The 21,213-nt window shown below is 42.4% G+C and overlaps 1 protein-coding gene and 1 pseudogene across 2 annotated transcripts in view; one reads left to right on the forward strand and one right to left on the reverse strand.

Annotated features, from left to right (window-relative positions):
- Nucleotides 1-80: 80 nt before the first annotated feature.
- Nucleotides 81-21,213, forward strand: part of St7 (suppression of tumorigenicity 7) — a 246,569-nt gene continuing 225,436 nt past the window's right edge. The window contains exon 1 of one of the 2 annotated variants that reach the window (XM_052720457.1): nt 81-340. In XM_052720457.1, coding sequence (XP_052576417.1) covers nt 190-340 — 151 coding nt within the window. In that variant the 5' untranslated portion in view covers nt 81-189. The remainder of the gene's footprint in view (nt 341-21,213) is intronic. The other variant, XM_052720456.1, reaches the window with a different exon arrangement.
- On the reverse strand, nt 12,307-20,482 carry LOC128098594 (metal-response element-binding transcription factor 2-like; annotated as a pseudogene).

Consider the following 21,213-nt stretch of genomic DNA (forward strand, 5'->3'; position numbering starts at 1 on the left):
CCGGCGGACGTGCGGGCGAGCGGGCGAGCGGGGGGCTCCGGGGCGCGGGGCCCTGGCGGCGGCTCGAGCGCTGCCTCGGGCCGGTGAATCATCCCGGCAGACAGCGAGCGCCGCGGCGGCCCGCAGCAGCAGCGGCAGCAGCGGCAGGAGCAGCGGCAGGAGCAGCAGCAGCAGCCGCCGCGCCGGAAGATGGCCGAGGCGGCGGCGGGCTTCCTGGAGCAGCTCAAGTCCTGCATCGTGTGGTCGTGGACCTATCTGTGGACCGTGTGGTTCTTCATCGTGCTCTTCCTGGTCTACATCCTGAGGGTGCCCCTGAGGATCAACGACAACCTGAGCACAGGTCAGGCCCCGGGGCCCCGGCCGCCCCTCCCCCGCCCCGGAAAGTTAGTGCAAGTCGGCGCGGGGTCGCGGCCGGCCCGGCGGGGACGCGCGCTCGGGGACGCGCTGCCTCAGGTGGCCGCCCCGAGCTCGCCCCGCGGCCTTCGGGGGCCCACGGTGCCTAGGGGCGGGCAGCGTGCGGCGACCCCCCCACCCCCGCCCGGGCGCCAGGGTCCGGGCCGTCCCCTGGCTGTCCCCGCCGAGCCCCGAGAGCTCCCGAGCCCTCACCGGGGCTCGAGCGTCGCAACCGCGGCCAGGAGGCGTCCTGCTCCCGGCTTCTGCGCCGAGAGGGCCCACGCGTGGCCCCGGCTGGGGGCGCGCGCTCCGCGGCTCGCCAGCGGAGCCTCGGCCCGCAGGGTGTCGCTGTGAGGTGGAGCGCGAGGGCATGTCCGTAGGTCCTTCTAGGAGCATGGATGACGTGTCAGGTCACCCAACGGAATGTCCAGGGGACACGCGGACGCGCGCGGGGGATCTGGCATTGCTGTCGCTCCCCCAGCTGAAGTTTTCGTGTTCTCTGCTGAGCTCTCCCTAAAGGGCGATCGATGGGCTGAACAAGTGTGCATGTGGCGAATAGGGTCTTAATAAACTTGCAGCCAGCTAACCCCGTTGTTAAAAGCCATGGCAAACTCAGCCTAAGAACACCCAAGAGACAGTTGAGAAACAAAACGTACTTTGAAGGAACCCTTACAGCCCTTCAAGTCTGCAAATTATTGTGGATTCAAGAGAGATACACCTATTTCCTCACACTACCTTGGAAAGTCTTTCTGTCTTATTTACAGAAGTAGATATAGACATTCACATAACTGTGTCTTCTGTTGTTTAATTTACATACTCAGCGAGACCAAGGTTGGGAAAGCATTTCCTATGACCATAACTGTGAGTGGGGGCGGGCGGGAGGTAGACCCTTTTAGGTGCTTGCCACAATGTACTCATTTTGTTTGGACATAATCTTTTAACATTATAAACGTCATTTAATGTGATCGGGTTACTATGTTTCTTTCATAGTATCCTTTGGATGGTCTCCGTGGGAGGCCGACAGGATTCTGCACATAGAATCAGCTCGCTCTTCTATAGGGGATGCTCAGCTTTTTTGGCTCTGATTATTACAAACATCTTGCGTTTTTGGCCTTTTCTCTGTTAGCATGGCTGCTTGTCACATTATTGCTTTCCTTGCTTTAGGGCAGAGGTTCGCAACCTGTGAGTTCTGACTCCTTTGGGGGTCGCATATCAGATGTCATGTATAACACATATTTATATTACGATTCATAGCAGTAGCAAAATTACAGTTATGAATTAGTAACGAGATAATTTTATGGTGGGGGGGTCACCATAAAATGAGGAACTGTATTAAAGGGTGGCAGCTTTAGGAAGGTTGAGAACCACTGCTTTAAGGTAAGGTATTTTCATATGACTCTAGTGACTAGAATCTAGTCTCAAGGCCTATTCTTTAAACACATTTAAATATGTTTATCACCTATTTATTGGAAGGCACACCCATTTTTTTTCCTCCCAGAAAATTTGTTGTAGAGTTTTTAAAAACTTGAATGTTTTGCATAATACACATTGATATTTATTTTAGAACACATATCTGTATACTACATTTGCTTAAAATAGGCTAAGTAGTTATCCATACAGATATGTAAGCGTGTGCATAGAGAACAGAGCAGGCAGGAAGCAAGATACCTCTTAGGAAGAGGGACAGTTTTTCAGGATAGTTGGAGTTTCACACCATACCCAGGCAACACTAGACCTGGCATTTCTTATGGATGGTTTGCATAGGGACATTTCTAATTGAGACTCGTGAGTAAATTCGATGTCTGGCTTGTGCCTTCCTAGATACCGTGTGGAAGCTCTTTCTTCTGTCATAGAGGACCTCAGTTTGTCTTGGGGTTTTGTGCACATTCTTGTCATAAAGGGCGATAAAAAGAGAAGCACATGGAGAATAGTCACCTCTCTGCTATTTTTATGAGAATATAGTAGATGAGGGAAAACTTTTACACTGGTCTTGAGACATCCAACTATGGCAGTGAGCCACCACAGCTAAGATTAGGTTTTTCAAAAGGCAGCGGCAGACATTGGATGGCATTTTTCTTCCCTTTTAAGTAAAAGTGAGAAGTTCTTGTAGGAAGACTGCCAGAAGATTCCTGTCAACTTATTTCCCTCCTTCCCTTGCCAATTTCTCTTTCCCATGGAAACAACTTTCTATAATGAAAGAACTTGCTGGCGAGCTTGCACACCTCCAAGCAACTGCCCTTCTGTGGTCCAGCTGGTCCTTGCAGAGGGCTCTTTAAATGGGGGTCTATTCCAACCCGACTCTCTCTCTTCCTCCTTCTCATTCTTTTGGTTTTTTCTGAGACAGGATCTCTTGATGTAGCTGTGGCTGGCCAGGAACCTACAGAGATCCACCTGCCTCTCCCTCCCAAGTGCTGGGATTTAAAGTGTGGACCACCATGCCCTGCCTAACCCAACTCATGTTGCTGTTCTTTGGCCCGGTGGTGCTTGCTCCTCCTGTGATGAAGCAGAGAGGCTACTGGGTCTAGAGCTGTTTTCTAGAGTTGCTGCAGATGGTGTAGACCTCTACAGCACTGAAGGAAGGCCCAGCTTTGAGGCAAACTCCAACTCTCTTCCTGAATGAATTCCACGATCCAGTTCCTTCTTTGCATCCATAGGGAGTGGACTCTGATTTAACTGTTCCTGGACATGTGGCATGCTCTCCTCAATATCTTTTTTTTTAAATTGAAAATAGGTTCTTCTCTCATACAATACATCCTGACCACGGTTTCCCCTCCCTCCACTCCCACCAGCTCCCATCTCCTCCAGACCCACTCCTCTTTCATCTGTCAGAAAAGAGCAAGGCTCCAAGAGACAACAACCAAACATGACAAAAAGAAAAATACAGTAAGACAAGGCAAAAGCCTTCATATGGAGGCTGAACAAGGCAACCCAACAGGAGAAAAAAGAGTTTCAAGAGCAGGCAGAGGAGTCAGACACACACCCGCCCCCACAGTAAGGAGTCCCACAAAAACACCAAGCTAACAGCTACAACCTATACGCAGAGGACCTGGTGCAGACTCATGCAGGTCCCTTGTTTGCCCCCTTCATTCTCTGGGAGCCCGTAAGTGCCATGCTTAGTTGATTCCGTGGGTCATTTTCTCCTATGCACTCTGACTCCTACAGTGTTTCAGCCCCCTGTTCCAGGGGATTCCCCCAGCTCTGAGGGGAGGGACCCGATGGAGACCTCCAATTTAGACTGTCTCTCCAAATAATGTCTTACTGTGAGTCTCTGCATCTGTTCCCATTTGCTTCTGGAGGAAGCCTCTCTGATGACGACTGGACAAGGCACCAATCTATAAGTATAGCAGAACATCATTAGGGATCTTTTCATTGATTTGTTGTTGTTGTGTTGTGTTTTGTTTTGTTTTAGAAAGATTGTGTTTGGTTCTACTCTAGGCCTCTGGGCTCTCTAGTCTCTGGTTTCTGGCCACCCAAGCAGCATCAGGCATGGACTCCCTCCAGTTGGCCACTCCCACATATTCTATACCTCCATTGCTTCAGCACATCTTGCAGGCAGGACTGGTTGTTGGTCAAAAGTTTTGTGGCTGGGATGATGTGCACGTTTCTCTTTTGGTAGCCTGTAGAGTACCTCCCTGCACCAAAGAGACAAACTAGAAGGTAGGGGTGAAGGCTCCATGCGGGCACAAGCTGGACCTCTCCATGTTCAATGAGCTGTGTGGATGTTGTCCTCAGCAATGGGGCTCGAGTTTTTAGAGAGCAACCCTCTGTCCTAGGTTGTTTGGGGATCTCCATGAGACCCCCTCAGCCAATAACTCAATTGAATGCCATCCGGTCCCACCACTTGAAGCCTTGGCTGGTTACAAAAGATGTCCAGTTGAGACTCCCTATCCCCCATTACTAGGAGTCCTCACTAGGATCACCCTCATAAATTTCAGAAAGTTTCCATTGCACTAGGTTCCCACACCTCCTATGAAATGCTCCCCAATTCCATCTCTCCCTGCACACTCTCTCTCCATCCCATTTCCCCTCAATCCAATCCCTCCCTCTTCCATCCCCACCCACCCCAAGTCCACCCTATTTTATTTCCCCTTCGCAGAGAGACCCATGCATTCCCTAAACCCTCCTCTTTATCTAAACTCTCAGGGTCTATGGATTGTAGCTTGTTTAATATTTATTTAAAGTCTAATATCCACTTATCAGTGGATGCATACCATATTTGTCTTTCTGGGTCTGGGTTACCTCAGGATGATTTTTTCCATTTTCCATCCATTTGCCTGCAAATTTCATAATGTCTTATTTATTTATTTATTTAGTTTTAGTTTTTAAGACAGGGTTTCTCTGTGTAACAGCCTTGGCTGTCCTGGAACTCACTCTGTAGACCAGGCTGGCCTCAAACTCACAGAGATCCATCTGCCTCTGCCTCCTGAGTGCTGGGATTAAAGGCGTTCACCATCACTGCCCAGTGATGATGTCATTTTTAACAGCTGTGTAACACTCCATTGTGTAAATGTACCATATTTTGTTTATTCACTCTTCTGTTGAGGGACATCTAGGTTTTTCCCAGTTTCTGGCTATTATGAGTAAAGCTTCAGTGAACATAGTTGAGCAAGTGACCTGTGGTACAATGAAGTATCTTTGGGTATATGTCCAATAGTGGTGTAGCAGAGTCTTGAGGTAGATTGATACCCAATTTTCTGACAACTGCCATATTGATTTCCAAAGTGCCTGTACAAGTTTGCACTCCCATCAGTAATGGAGGAGTGTTCCCCTTGCTCCACATCCTCACCAGTCACTTGTATTTTTGATTTTAGCCATTCTGACAGGTGTAAGATGGCATCTCAGAGTCATTTTGATTTGCATTTCCCTGATGGCTAAGGATGTTGAACATTTTTTTAAGTTTCTCAGATATTTGAGATTACTCTATTGAGAATTCTCTTTTTAGACCTGTCCTCCATTTTTTTTTAAAATTGGATTATATGGTTTATTGATATCTAGTTTCTTGAGTTCTTTATGTTTTGGATATTAGCCCTCTATCAGATGTAGGGTTATAAAAATCTTTCCCCATTCTGGAGACTGCTTCTTTGTCTAATTGATGGTGTCCTTTGCCTTACAGAAGCTTTTCAGTTTCATGAGGTCCAATTTATTAACTTTTGATCTTAGTGCCTGTGCTATTGGTGTTCTCTTCAGAAAGTTTTTTCCTGTACCAGGGTTCAAGGCTGTTCCCCACTTTCTCTTCTGTTAGATTCAGTGTACCTGGTTTCATGTTGAGGTCTGTGATCCACTTGGACTTGAGTTTTGTGCAGAGTGATTAATATGAATCTATTTGCATTCTTCTACATGTAGACATTTAGTTTGACTAGCACTATTTGTTGAAGATGCTTTCTTATTTCCATTGTATAATTATGACTTCTTTTTTAAAAAAATCGGGTGCCTGTAGGTGTGTAGGTGTGTGAATTTATGTCAGGGTATTCAGTTCAATTCCATTGATCAACATGTCTGTTTTTATGCCATGCAGTTTTTATTACTATAGCTCATTGGTACAACTTGATATCAGGGGTGATGATATCTCCAGCATTTCTTTTATTGTTCAGGATTGTTTTAGCTATCCTGGGTTTTTTGGTTTTCCATGTGAAGTTAAGAATTGCCCTTTCAAGGACTGTAAAGAATTGTGTTGGAATTTTGATGGGGATTGTATTGAATTTGTAAGTTTGTTTTTGTTAATATGTTCATTTTTATTATGTTAATCCTACCAATTCACGAGCATGGGAGATCTTACCATCTTCTGATATCTTCTTCAATTTCTTTCTTCAAAGACTTGAAGTTTTTATCATAAATGTCTTTCACTTGCTTGGTTAGAGTTACCCCAAGACATTTTATATTATTTGAGGCGATTGTAAAAGGTGTTGGGGTGGGGGGGGAAAGGTGTTATTTCCATGATTTATTTTTTAGTCTGTTTGTCATTTGTATATAGGAGGGCTACTGATTTTTTTGAGTTAATCTTGCATCTAGCTACTTTGCTGAAAGTGTTTACCAGCTATAGGAGTTCTCTGGTGAAATTTTTAGGACCACTTATGTATACTATCATATGATCTACAGATAAAGATACTTTGACTTCTTCCCTTCCAGTTTGTATCCCCTTGATATCCTTCAGTTATCTTACTGTTCTTGCTAAAACTTCGAGTACTATATTGAAAATGAATATATATGGAGAGAGTGGACAACTTTGTTTTGTCCCTGATTTTAGTGGAATTACTTTGAGTTTCTATACATTTATTTGATGTTGGCTATAGGCTTGCTGTAAATTGGCTTTATTATGTTGAGGTATGTCCCTTGTATCCTTAATCTCTCCAAGATTTTTATCGTGAAGGGGTGTTGGTTTTTGTCAAAGGCCTTTTTGGCATCTAATGAGATGATCATGTGGTTTTTTCTTTCAGTTTGTTTAAATGGTAGATTATATTTACTGATTTTCATATGTTGAACCATCCTTGCATCTCTGAGATGAAGCCTACTTGATCATGATGCATGATCTTTTTGATGTGTTCTTTGATTTGGTTTGTAAGTATTTTACTGAGTATTTTTTCATCTATGTTCATAAGGGAAATTTTTTGAGTCTTTATGTGGTTTTGGGTATCAAGGTAACTGTGGCCTCATAAAATTAATTTGGCAATGTTCTTTCTGTTTCTATTTTGTGGAATAATTTGAAGGAGTATCAGTATTAACTTTTCTTTGAAAGTCTGGTAGAATTCTATGCTAAAACCATCTGGCCCTGAGGAATTTTTTTTTGGGGGGGGACTTTTAACGACTGCTTCCATTTCACTAAGGGTTATAGTTCTATTTAAATTATTTATCTAGTCATGATTTAACCTTAGTAAGTGGTACCTATGTACTTTTTTTTCTTTTGATTTCCAACTTGGATGATTCTGTGGATTTTCTTGTTTGTTGTTATGTCTCCATTTTCATTTCTGATTTTGCTAACTTGGGTATTCTCTCTCTGGGTCATTTAGTTAATTTGGATAAGGGTTTGTCTATCTTATTGATTCTTCTCAAAGAAGCAACTCTTTTGTTTCATTGATTCTTAATGTTCTCTTTGTTTCAGTTTTATTGATTTAAGGCCTCTGTTTGATTATTTCTTGCTGTCTACTCCTCTTGGGTGTGCTTACTTCTTTTTGTTCTAGAGCTTTCAGGTGTGCTGTTAAGTTGCTAATATAAGATCTCTCTCTTTCTGTTTCTCTGTCTCTCTGTCTCTGTCTCTCTCTGTCTCTCTCTGTGTCTCTCTCTGTCTCTCTCTGTGTCTGTGTATCTGTCTCTCTCTGTCTCTGTCTCTGTCTCTGTCTCTCTCTCTCTGTCTCTCTCTCTCATGTAGGCACTTAGCGCTATGAACTTTCCACGTAGCACTGCTTTCATTGTGGCCCATAAGTTTTGGTATGCTGTGCATTCATTTTCATTGAATTCCAGAAAGTCTTTAATCTCTATTTTTTGTTTCTGTCTTGACCTGTTTTTTCATTTAGTAGAGAGTTGATCAGCTTCCATGAGTTTGTAAGCTTTCTGTTGTTTCTGTTGGTGATATCCAGCTGTCATCCATGGTGGGCTGATAGGATGCAGGGAGTTATTTTAATTTCCTTATATCTGCTGAGACTTGCTTTGTGTCCAAGTATGTGATCAGTTTTGGAGATAGTTGCATGAGGTGCAGAGGAGGAGGTTTATTCTTTTGTGTTTGGGTGAAAATGTTCTGTAGATATCTGTTGGGTCCATTTGGTTTATAATGTCTGCTAGCTTCAGTATTTCTCTGTTTAGTTTTTGTCTGGATGACCTGTCTGTTGGTGAGAGTGGGGTATTGAAGTCTCCCACTATCAATGTGTGAGGGTCAGTATGTGATTTTAGCTGTAGTAGTGTTTCTTTTATAAAAGTGGTTGCCTTGTGTTTGGGGCATAGGTGTTTAGAACTGAAATGTCATCTTGGTAGATTTTTCCTTTGATGAGTATGTAGTGTCCTTCTCTGTGTCTTTTGATTAGTTTTGGTTTGAAGTCTATTTTGTTAGATATTAAAATGCCTACATCTGATTGCTTCTTAGATTCATTTGCTTGGAATATCTGTCTGTCTGTCTGTCTATTTTCCTCCCTCCCACCTTCCTTCTCTCCCTCCCTCTCTCCCTCCCCCTCTCTTTCTCTCTCTCTCTCCCTTTCCCTTCCCTCCTCACCTCCCAGTCCCCCCCCCCCCACCTTCCCTCTGCCCACCCCATCCACTCCTCCTCCTTTCTATTCATGGTTGGAGATCAACAAAACATGGCATATCCAGTTGCAGTAAGACTAAGCACTTCCCTTTGTGTAAAGGCTGGGCCCGGCAAGCCAGTATAAGGAATAGGGTCCCAAAAGCCAGTAAAAGAGTTAGAGAAGCCCCTGCTCCCACTGTTAGGAGTCCCACAAGAAGACCAGTGCTTGGAATATGTTTTTCCAACCTTTTACCCTGAGGTAATGTCTATCCTTGATGTGATGTTGAGGTGTGTTTCTTGTATGCAGCAGAAGGATGGATCCCATTTTCATATCCATTCTGTTAGCCTATGTTTTTTTATTGGGGGATGGAGTCCATTGATATTGAGAGATATTAGTGACCAATGATTGTTAATTCCTGTTATTTTGTTGTTGGTGGTGATTGTGTGTGTGTTTTCCTTCTTTGAGTTTTGCTGGTGTGAGATTATTTATTGCCTGTATTTTCCAAGGTGTAGTTAATCTCCTTCGGTAGGAGTTTTCCTTCTAGTACCTTCTGTAGGGCTGGATTTGTGGATAGATAATGGTTTAAATTTGACTTTATTATGGAATATTTTATTTTCTCCATCTATAGTATAGTACTGTGGGTATATTTATGCTGGGACAGTTTTGCTGGGTGTCGTAGTCTGGGCTGGCATCTGTGGCCTCTTAGAGCCTGTGATGCATCTGTCCTGGCTTTTAGAGTCTCCATTGAGAAACCAGGTGTTATTCTAATGAATCTGACATCATATGTTGGTCTTTTTCCCTGCAGCTTTTAATATCCTTTCTTTTTCTGTATGTTTAGTGCTTTGATTATTATGTGGTGAGGGGACTTCCTTTTTTTGGTCCAATCTATTTGCTGTTCTGTATGCTTTTTGTACCTTTATAGGCATCTCCTTCTTTGGAATATTTAGAAGATTTTGTTGAAATCTTTCTGTTGAAAAATTTCTGGGCCTTTGAGCTGGGTTTCTTCTTGTTCCTCTAACCCTATTATTTTTAGGTTTGTTCCTTTCCTAATGTCTCAGATTTCCTGGATTTTTGTTGTTGTTGTTGTTGTTTTTTGAGACAGGGTTATTCTGTATAGCTTTGAAGCCTTTCCTGGAACTCACTCTGTAGCCCAGGAGGCCATGAACTCACAGAGATCTGCCTACCTCTGTCTCCCAAGTGCTGGGATTAAAGGCGTGTGCCACCACCGCCCGGCTTTCCTGGATGTTTTGTGTCAGGAATTTTTTAGATTTAACTGATTTCTTCTATACTATCTTCAATGCCTGAGGATTCTTTCTTGCATCTCTTGCATTTTGTTGGTGAAACTTGCCTATATAGTTCCTGCTCAAATTTCTAAATTTTTCACTTCTAGAATCCCTCACTTTATGTTTTATTTATTGCTTCTATTTCTGTTTTCAAGTCTTGAACAGTTTTATTCATTTTCTTCAACTGTTTTTATTTGTTTGTTTCTTGGCTTTCTTGAAGAGATTTATTCATTTCCTCTAATTGTTTGTGTTTTCCTGGATTTCTTTAAGGGATTTTTTCATTTCCTCTTTAAGGACCTCTATCATCTTCATATAGTTATTTTTAAATGAAGTTTTCTTGTGCTTCTGCTGTGTTGGAATGTTCAGGTCTTGCTGTCATAGGGACAGGTGGGTTCTGGTGGTGTTATTGATTATGTTTTTATGCTGGCGTCTAGGCATCTGGGTTTGGGGTGATTATAGGTCTAGGTGCTGATTTCTGGGTTTGTCTTTGTTGGGTTGGTGTTTTGTTCCTTGGTTTTTGTTTCTTCTCTGAATTTTCAGAGTATGATGGCTGTGTGTTGCCTCTTTTACTGACCTTCTTGACTGGTATGTTCTCAGGGAATGCCTGGCGGTGTTGGAGGCTGGGATGCAGGGACAACTTGGTGGAAAGAGGTCAGGAGGGGATGATTGGTGGAGACCTGAGCAGGGGGGGGGGGGGGAGGCCTCAGCTGGTGATCTGTTGCAGAACCAGGAGACTGAGGGATTGGGTCTAGGAGGACAGAGAGAGCGGAGAAGGTCTTTGGGCAGCCCACCTGTTTTCTAGCAGACATGGCTTGCAGTTGAGCCACGGGAGTCTGCCTGAGTTGGGAGCTGGGATACAGCAACAAGTCAGGCTAAGGAGGCCAGAAGGGATGGTCTGTGGGATCCACAGGAGATATGAGCCGTGGGGGAGGGAGGCTGCAGGTGGTGTTCTGTTGTAGTGCTGGGGAGGAGCCTGAGGGATTGGGTCTAGGGGAACAGAAAGAATAGAGAAGGTCTGCAGGCAGTCTACCTGTTCTGGCAGTTTCCTCAATATCTTGATTGCATCTGACAGCTTTAATTCTTTAACCTCATTAGATGGTGGTAAATGTGCTTTACATACTATATGTTGGTTTACATATATACCATGTGTTGATTTACATATGCAATTATATTGCATATATAATTATGTGTATACAGTTAATTTCCCCATTGTTGCCTTTGCATAGGACACTGTGACCTGGGTAATATGATGAGAAAGATGTACAAGTGTGTAAATGTCAGACTAAATAAGGCATTTATAACATAAGTGCCCTTTCCCATAATGTGAAGTGGAGCAGAGCAAGTTACTAGGAATTTTCCCTGAGCTGAGCCTCTGAGAGTGAAGAGAATTCTGGGTCTGAGTTGGGAATGCAGAGGAGTGGACCTTCCAAACAGAAAACACCAACATGAAAGTGCAGGACAGATTCAGAGAACCATGAAATCATGTGGAATTTAAAACACTAAAAGAAAAGCACCTTGATGAGCAGCTGTAATTAAAAAAAATTCTCTGGTATCACGTGTAGCTTTCCACATAGAAGTAATTATAAGATTCTTTTCATGGTATAGCATGGTTTCTTTATATTATTCATGCCTTAGTTTCTCTATATTATTTATATATTGCTGTGGGAAAAAAATTCTCTGGTATCACGTGTAGCTTTCCACATAGAAGTAATTATAAGATTCTTTTCATGGTATAGCATGGTTTCTTTATATTATTCATGCCTTAGTTTCTCTATATTATTTATATATTGCTGTGGGAAAAAATTCTCTGGTATCACGTGTAGCTTTCCACATAGAAGTAATTATAAGATTCTTTTCAAGGTATAGCACAGTTTCTTTATATTATTCATGCCTTAGTTTTTTTTTTATATTATTTAGATATTGCTGTGAAGAGACACCATGACCATGGCAATTCTTATCAAGGAAAATATTTAATTGGGGCTGGCTTACAGTTCAGAAGTTTAGTTCATTATCATCATGACAGGAAGCCATTAGCCTTCACCGAGTTCTTAGAGGAGTCAGACATTGCCTGTTTTTATTACTCTGACACTTCCAGGATTGGTTTGTAGAAGTGTGTTTATATCCCTTAACGCAGCTGGTCTTCTCTCTGTATGTGTCGAAGTGTAGAATAAAGATTATTCAAAATAAAATGAGTACTGACCTAGTGAGGCAAGTGAACACATTTAAAAGTGCATTTTAATGGAAAAGCAGCTTAGTTAATGGGTGAGGATGAGAACGTGATGAAAGTTTCTTCTGTTTTCATTTTGAAAAGATACTCTTTTACAACAATATCTATAGCGTTGACAAGTATTGCATGCTAAGCTAGTATCACCTCCTTTGGGGATGTTTTTTTTAAATAAAAAGATCATAAAAGCCTTTTTTTAGAGCTTTGAACTGTTCGGTCTGGCGGTCAGGATGCAGTAGCTTCTCCCCATTCCTTGAGGTCCTACACTTCCCATAATGTGCCACCTGATGAGCCAAAACTCCAGATTTTGTGCTCGGTGTGCTATTCTGTCTTTAGCATCAAGAGAAGTAGTAGTGAGTTTTGAGGAGATTGAGTTGTTTAGCTGTTCTAGCTGGTGATTCCAGAGGTCAGATTGAGTTCTGAACTGATAATCTTGCTTGCCTTCATCAGTCATCTTTTACAACATCTGAGCTCTGGGCTGCAGTGCCCATCTTGGAGGTGACCTCTTCGTCTTTGCAAATGTGGCACTGTGGTGGGCCAAGGTCTTCCTGTGCCACTTCTTCTTCTAGCATCAGACGATGGGTAATGCTCAGAAGTACTGGCTGAGATAGTTTCTTTTGCACTGGAGGTCCCCAGGAAACCCACGTCCAAGGTACTGGATGAATGTGGTTCTCTCAGTTCTTCCTATAGAACAAGATAAAGGTGGCCCCACGTCTCCAGAACTGAAGATTTAGCCACAGGTGACTCAGAATGGAGACCTTCAGACTTCTGCCCTTCCCATCCCATGGCTTACTTAACTGCAGTCAGATACACATTCGGATGCAGTTCTGTTTCTGACTTTCAGTTCATGGTATTTCCCCTCAGGTTTTTTCTCTACTTTGAAAGAGACATTTGGTGGCACAGGAGGAACATCAGTTTGCAGCCCCCAAATGCTCCTTTTTCATTCTTTCCTTCCCAGACATAAGCACGGACTTATAATCACTTAATACTTCAGAACGTGCTTATGGTTTTAAGATTTGGGCATGTGTGCCACCTCTCCAAACTGCAGGATATGTCAGTTTTCCTTAATATATTCCCTAAGTTCAAGTTTAGATTCAAAGCATTTTTTGTAAGTAATATTTAGGTTGTAAAGGCATATATGTACTGTATCGAGCCACTGTGATGGTAGAAATTTGAAGTATTCTAATCCAGAACTGCAGACAGAGCAAAGAAATGTATAAAACCTGTCTCACACACTGGCTTTCGAAGGCATTGCCCATAGGCCTCATGAAACCACTGCTTACATTTGTGGTACTGTAGCATCTTTGAGTACTCATGTCCAAGGCCCCACGGTAGCAGCGGCACTGCTGGACGCTGGCTTATGACCTGCATCCCGTTCAAGGTCTATTGTGCCATAACGCCTGCTTCCTGACGTGCAGTGCTCTCAGATCCCGTCCTTGTTAATGTGCCTTAGCCCTATGTTTTTGCAAAAACATACTGTGGGCAGAGCTTTTCTGTTCATCTGAATAACAGACCCAAGATGAGGTGTAGGACAGAACTGTTGATGCCTTGGCTACCCTTCTAACATCTAACCATTTCACTGGAAGCTTCTGAATGCTCTTTATGACTATTGTTCAGGCCATATCCCCACTTCCAGCGGTTCCTGTTTGAATGTCCAGAAGAACCCAGAATTTAGAACCATTTGCAAGTGTGCTGAAGTGAACCTGTGTCAATGTGTTTATCTTTTTGGTAGTTCCTGGATAAAACAAATCATCTGATCACCTTCATCATCTTCAAATGTACATGCAAGCTTTTTGGCTATGTGTCCACTCTGCTTTTGTGGAGTCTTTCATTTGGTCACTTTTGTGGTGTTGACTACATCATACAGGAAAATAGAAGCAATGGCATTCGGTGCTTCTTCCCCTTGGCATAGATTTTTGTAGTACTTTTGGAAGACAACATATCCTTAGTGTATTTGGAAGAGCTTGAGTTCAAAAATTGTAACTTTTTAATCTTTGTTTTTTCATTGTATGGTCATTGTCCAGTGATGACACACAGAAAGATGGGTGACTTAGATTAGGCATCTTTAAGACTTTCCAAGACTGATGACACTCTGGATCTTTCCTTGTTTCACCTCACCACCCAATGTTTTTCTTCTTTTCTCCTAATACTCAATACTCAACACTGGGCTTATGATTTGTGTCACAACTGAAACTTAGAGAATTCTCCTGGAGGTGACTGGTCAAAAGTTCAGAGATAAGGGAGGAAAAAGCATTCCTTTGTGTAGTGAACACATGATGTCAGAGGAGAAACCATTGGAGAAACTCAATAGGCATCACTAAGTGGGAGAAGGAACCTGGATGGTATGCAGTAAACCTGCCTGAGGAGATGGAGCAGACCTGCTCAGTGACGGTCTAGATCAGGAGTTGGAATGGGAGTCACAATGTGCAGCTGGACAAAGACCATAAGTTATGGGGTGTGTGTACATCAAGATAGCCTATACAAGAAATACCTGTGGGACTGTGATAGTTGCCTTTCAGCATGAGGGTAGAATTGGTCCTTTCACTAGAGTAAAGCTCACATGAGATGCCAAAATGAACGAGAAAGTGCCTTTCTTGGTGTTTTGTTTTTGAGACGGAGTTTTGAATGTAGCCCAGGCTCACCTTGAACTCTTGTTCCTCTTGTCTCTGCCTCCCGAGTGCTTGGGTTCTAGCATGTGCCACTACTTCAGTTTGAGAATGTGGTTTTTAGACTATAAAGTACTATTTAGATCCAGTACAGTATACTGTCTGGATTTCCCAGAAGCCTGTATCCCATAGGCTTGGCCTGCACACTAAAACAATAGGTTAAAATATACAATGGGAACATTTACCTGCATATTTTCTCTAACCTGGGAGAAATCAGGTTAATGGGTTGTTGATTGTTTAGATCCACACTACTAAATATCTGGCTTTTGTGAACCTCAGATACTGTCTTATTGCCACTGTAAAGACATCTATAAAGGATTTTGAGTTTTTCAGGAGAGAAAAGAATGAAACTTTTTTTGATGCTGCTATGGAGCAGGGCAGTTCCTCATGCATAACTCTTATCCATCATTTAAATATATCTCCACTGTCCCTCTCAGTGGTTCCTGCACTGCCTTGTGGGTTAAAATAAGAAAGTGACAGGCCCAGTATGCTCTTTCAGCATTTTATCAGCTGCAGCTATGGCTAGAGGAATCACAGCTTAAGACAGTTATTATAGACCTTAGCAAAGTAAGGCAACAGGTGTCTGAGAGAACACTTATTTTCCTCTAAGGTTAGAACACTGAAAGTATACTCGTCACATGAATGCTCAGTGAAGAACCCTAACCGTGATTCCCAAGTTCATATCCAAATTAGTAAAAGATATCTTGCGTGTTAGATTTTTCACAAGTGTTGAGTAAACTTGTGGCGAGTTAAAGAATTTCCAAGGAACTCATCAGTAAGTGTCTTTGCCATTGTTTCCATTTCTGGGATAAAACACTGTGGTTAAAAGCAACTTGGGGAAGAAAGTGTTTATTTTGAGCCAGGGTAGGAACTCAAGGCAGAAACCTGGAAGCAGGAACAGATGCAGAGGCCACAGAGGAGTGCTGCCTGCTGGCTTGGCCCTCATGTCTTGCCTTCTTTTAGGGCTGCTTTCTTTTAGTACCTGGTACCACCCATCCGGATCGGCACCACCCACAGTGGGCTTGGTCCTCTCATATCAGGCACTAATCAAGAAAATTCACCATAGGCTTGTCCACAAGCTAATCTGATGAGAGCATTTTCTCAACTGAAGTTCCTTCTTCTAAAAGACCTGAAGTGTGTGTCAAGTTGACATAAAACTAGACAGCACAGTGAGCAAGGCTTAGTTGTTTTATTTTTAAAAAGCTGAACAATGTAAGATAGCACAGACAGAAAGAATGCCCTGAGTCATAACATTTTCTTAATAAAGAAGCGGCTTTCATACATAAGCAATTTGGGTCTGGATTTATATGTTGTCTAGAGTTAGAGACTTTTCTTTTTTGAGGGGGTTGCTCTGTTTTGAAGTAGTTGGGATTATCATTCTGAAGTAGTATTGTAATTAGCAATGGATTCTGGTAAAATACTTACAGTTTTTTCCTTGCTTAAGCTTTTCTAATTTCTATTCAATTTGTCTTTGGAATAAGAGAACAAAGTATATCTTACTAAAGAGGTAGTTGCTTGGCCATGTTCGTTGCTGTTCTCTTCACAATAGCTAGGAAATGGAAGCAGCATAGTATGGGTAATGAAAATTTGGTACATACACACAATGGAATTCTAGCTAGCTTCAAAGAAAAATGAACTCATGAAATCGCAGGTAAATGGATGGAACTAGAAAATATTATATTGCATGAGATATCCCAGACCCAGGACAAGAATGCCACATGCTCTCCCTTGCTCGTGGATCCTAGCTGTGAGTCTTCAGCTGTTATTATATAACCTGGAGTGACTGCAGAAGCCAGGAAAGTGAGGAGGGACCATGGGGGTGGGGAGAGGGCTCTAGGGATGTAGGACATAGGTTCTGTGGAGGGGGAGAGGACAAACATGGGGGAGAGGAGTGATTTAACTGGCGGGGGGAGGGTAGGTAGTCCATTGGGAGAGGGAGTAAGCACGTGCTTCCACTCTTTCCTTAGAGGCAGTGGAAACAACAAACTAGTGCAGGATAGCATGGCCGGCCTGTAATTGCTTGTTCTAGGCTTCTTATGGCAGGAGGTACTCAAGTTTGCAAAACAGGCCAGTAGAACCCCTGTCAGTAAAAGATGTAGCGTATGCCAGTTTTAATGTAGAAAATGTGTTACTCTGAGAAACTTTTACAGTTACAAGTTTTTAACCTTTAGAAATGATTATACTTAGAAATAATAAATACTTTGGTGAAATGGGATCAAAATATGAAAGGAAATTCTCTGCTGTTTGTGGGTTTCTATTATTATTATCTTATTATTTGGCATTAATTACAAAACAACCCAAACAAACTTCGGGTTCTCCATTTTTCCTTGCTTAGTGGAGTAAGGCTATGTACATATTGGCAAGAATAAGTAATGGCTACTCTGAATCCATTTTAGAGGGGTTCAGGACATCACAGTACTTGCTAGCCCTCAGTGATAGCTTCTAAATGTTTTTTTAAGTCAGAAGCTGTACTACTGCTGCTTCTGGCTCATGGTGCTTATTAGGACAGCCATCCCATCGTCCTGAGTCATTGGATCTGTTGTTAAAAACTGGCATTAGTCAGGCAGTCTCTGTCCTGTGGACAGGTTGCCCTTCTAGCTGGCCAAGTCCCATTAGGTCTTTCCACCAATTATATCCATATTTCCACTTTCAAACTGCTGATCTGTGATAAAGTTGATGGTGTCTTAGCTACATGTTAGCATAAAATCGACGTGAGTTCAAGTAGTTTACTAGTTCTAAGATCTTAATAGTAGTTACCATAAAACTGACCGTAATAATAGTAAGTATCTCATTAGACTGTGATAAAGCCTTTAATCCTAGCACCTGGGAGGCAGAGACAGGCAAATCTCTGAGGTCAAGGCCAGCCTAGCCTACAAAGTGAGTTCGGGACAGCTATGGCTACATAGAGAAACATTGTCTTGAAAAACAAAAACAAACAAACAAAAGAAAGTTGTGATAAAGATTAAATGAGAAAAAATGAGCAAAGCATAATTATTGCCAGAACATCCTAAGTGACCAATAGTTTCGTTTCAGCTTGAGCTGGTTCTGTAATTTCTGGTGTCTGGCTTCAGTTTGTGTCCTGGTGGATTTCCCTTTGATAGAACCTCTCACCCTTTTCATAGTTGTATATATGTCCTTTGTATGTTTTCTCTTTGTCTTCAATTTTGAGGAGAAATATAAGAAAAAGAACGTTAGGAGCTCTACTTCTAGTCAAAATGAACAAACTCTATAATGTTTCCTGATTTTACTGCTTAATTCTTTGTACCCTGTTGCTTACTTTCATAAATTTCCTGTAACCTCATAAACCTCATGGATCATTTCAGACCCATTTTATTAATCTCTTTCCAGATCTTGTTTTATTGACTTGTTAAATAATAGAAAGGCATTTGTTATGGAACAGCCCTAGCCTCTTACTGTCAATCAGTCAACTCATTGAGTCATACTCCTGGAATCCAGTGCTTGGTATGACTTGAGTGATGATCCAGATGTAGTATCTGCCCTTAGGAAAAGAGAAGCAGGCACCAAATCAACTCTAACCAAAAATATATTGTGTAGAGCATGGAGGAGTTAAAAAAAAGAATGGTGTCTTAGTCACTGTTCTATTGCTGTGAAGAGACACTATGACCAAGGCAACTCTTATAAATGGAAGCATTTAATTAGGGGCTTGCTTACAGTTTCAGAGGTTTAATCTGTTATCATCGTGATGGTGAACATGGCTTTACTATGGCACTGGGGAAGTAGCAGAGAGCTACATCCTGCCTGATCCACTGCCAGAGAGAGAGAGAGAGAGAGAGAGAGAGAGAGAGAGAGAGAGAGAGAGTGTGTGTGAGTGTGTGTGTGTGTGTGTGTGTGAGTGAGCCTGGCCTTGGGCTTCTGAAACCTCAAAGCCAACCCCCAGTGACACACTTTCTTCCAACATGGCCACACCTGCTAATCCTTTTAAAATAGTGCCACTTGCTGATGACTAAGCATTTAAATATATGAGTCTATAGGGAGTGTTCTTATTCAAACCACCACAGATGCCAAAGAAAGAAGAGAAAACTTTCAGTTGATGGCAGAGTTGTTCAGTTGGGCCTTCCTCTAGGAATTCCCATGCTACTTAGTAAATGTGGTAGTAGGAAGCCAAGTGCAGCTCACAGAACAGTAGATGAGGGCAAAAAGGCACAATCTGGTTGGCTCATGTGTGTGTTCATTCTACTCAGTAAAATTATTTAAACTCTAATGGGTTTTACTCATACAGAAAAGGATAGGAAGTTGTGTACGATTTAATAATAATAACAACAGTGTGGCTCACAACCTCTAAAAAGTATACTGACATTTTGTGACAACTGTTCATATTACTTTTCTCCTTTTTTTGGAATTAAACCGTATTTTGGAACATTTCAAGACTTACAGAAGAATGATGAAGATAGTATAAAGAGTGCCTGCATGCTCCACCCCCAGTTGACCCTGTTGTAACATTGTACATGACTTGAAGGTAACAAAATCTTGTGGATATTTGTTTATGAACAAATTGATATTATTATTGACGGAAGTTCATATTTTATTTAGTTTTTCTTAGTTTTGTTGTGACATCGTTTTTGTTTTTCCTGGATACTACATGCCATTTAGCATAATGGTCATGTCTCCCTAGACTGTCCTTGATTTCAAAGGTCTTGACTTTTTTTTTTTTTTGGTTTTTCGAGACAGGGTTTCTCTGTGTAGCTTTGGCACCTTTCCTGGAACTCACTCTGTAGCCCAGGCTGGCCTTGAACTCACAGAGATCTACCTAGCTCTGCCTCCCGAGTGCTGGGATTAAAGGCGTGCGCCACCACCACCCGGCGTGTCTTGACATTTTTGAGGAGTGTTGCTCAAGACGTCTTTTGCTCTCCCTTCATTGAGTTTTGTTTATTTTCTTGGCTTATTGAGTTTGGGGAGGAGACCACATCGGTAATGTGTCATTCCTCACAGCTTCCTTTCGGTTCAGCACTGCTGTTCTTCCCAGTTCTCCTCTGTAAAGCCACCCCTTTCCTTCTCCCATGATGTTCTCTGTGGAGACCACTCACTCTGTGCAGACAACACTGAAAGAATAAACACTTTTGTTTCCCTTCATGGAAGTAAGTGAGGAACACTCAAGCAAGAACAAGTAAAGGCTGTTTCCCATTCCGAGCTTCCTAACAAGGGAGGCAGCACCCATCATCTGTGCTTGGCAGAGATTCAAAGGCAGGCACAAGAACAAGAGTGTCTCATAGTGGGGAAAGCAGAGGAAGCTTCAGTTTTGCTTGGATTGGAAGCTTTATTGTGGGCCAAGGAGAGGTGTACATACATAGTGCTACAAATACAGTCTGTCTGATCAGCCCCAAGTCAAAACTGGAAACAGAAATTAGAGACACTCTGAGTTGTGGATCAAATCCTGACCATCAGGCTGTTTGGTACAAAAAGCTATATGCCTGGTGAGTTCAGTAATTCTAACAAGTAGACATAGACAAGGTAGCTTAAGTGACATTCATCACTTCCTTTCTGGAGGCCGTAAGTCGTAGGTCAAGGTGCTGGCAGACCTCGTGTCTGGTAAGGTCTGATTTGCGGATAACCATCTTCTTGTGTCCATACGTTGTTGAAAGCAGAGAAAGGAAGCGAGCTTTCTTCTGTCTTTCCTCTAAGGACAATAAACTCTGCTGTGAACGCTGTCATCTCCAGACCCACAAGTCCCAGGCCAAGCGCCACCATGTACAATGCTGCTTCCCTGGGTCACAAACTCCCACACAAATTAGATGGAGACTTGACTTTGCTCAGAACTTACTGACAATTGTTTACCATTTGAGAGACTCGCAAATCCAACAGCAATACCTGGTATCTGAGTCACCAGCTCAACACACTTGTCTCAGCCTGCATTTATAGGGTTTGAGTTCATGGTGATGCTGGGTACAGATGCCAATGTCTGGTTACTTCCTTAAGCCCTTACCAAAATCACAAGGTATTTGCATTTTAATACAATTACCATTATTTTGGACAGGGTGAGGACTAAGTTGAGGCTTGTGAGGTTGCTTAGTTACAGAATGTAAGATGTTCTTAACCCTGCAAGGACAAGTTGAGGGCTCACGTGGTGACTTTGCTCCCTTCAATTCTCTACTTTAAGAACCTTGCTTACCACATTTTTGTCCTTCCCTGATTATGAATTACGTTTCACTTGTTTCCCTATTATATTGTAGTTATGATACCATGTAGATTTTTTTTTAAAGTTCCTGTTTGCTAATAGTGGGGTTTTTTCTTATTAATTTTTTTTATAGGTTGCAGGGCCTTTAAAATGATTGTTTATGAAGTGTGGGAGCCCATTTTCAGGTTCCTCATGGCTTTACCCAGCAGGTCCGTATAGAGGATGATTGGACCACGGGCCTGAGTGCAGGTGTCTGAGATGGTCTGCACTTGGCTGTGCTGGGGGAGGAGGTCTTTTGCTCCAC

The sequence above is a fragment of the Peromyscus californicus genome, unplaced genomic scaffold, assembly GCF_007827085.1.
Source record: "Peromyscus californicus insignis strain IS unplaced genomic scaffold, ASM782708v3 Scaffold_6__1_contigs__length_162567912, whole genome shotgun sequence".
Classification (NCBI taxonomy): domain Eukaryota; kingdom Metazoa; phylum Chordata; class Mammalia; order Rodentia; family Cricetidae; genus Peromyscus; species Peromyscus californicus.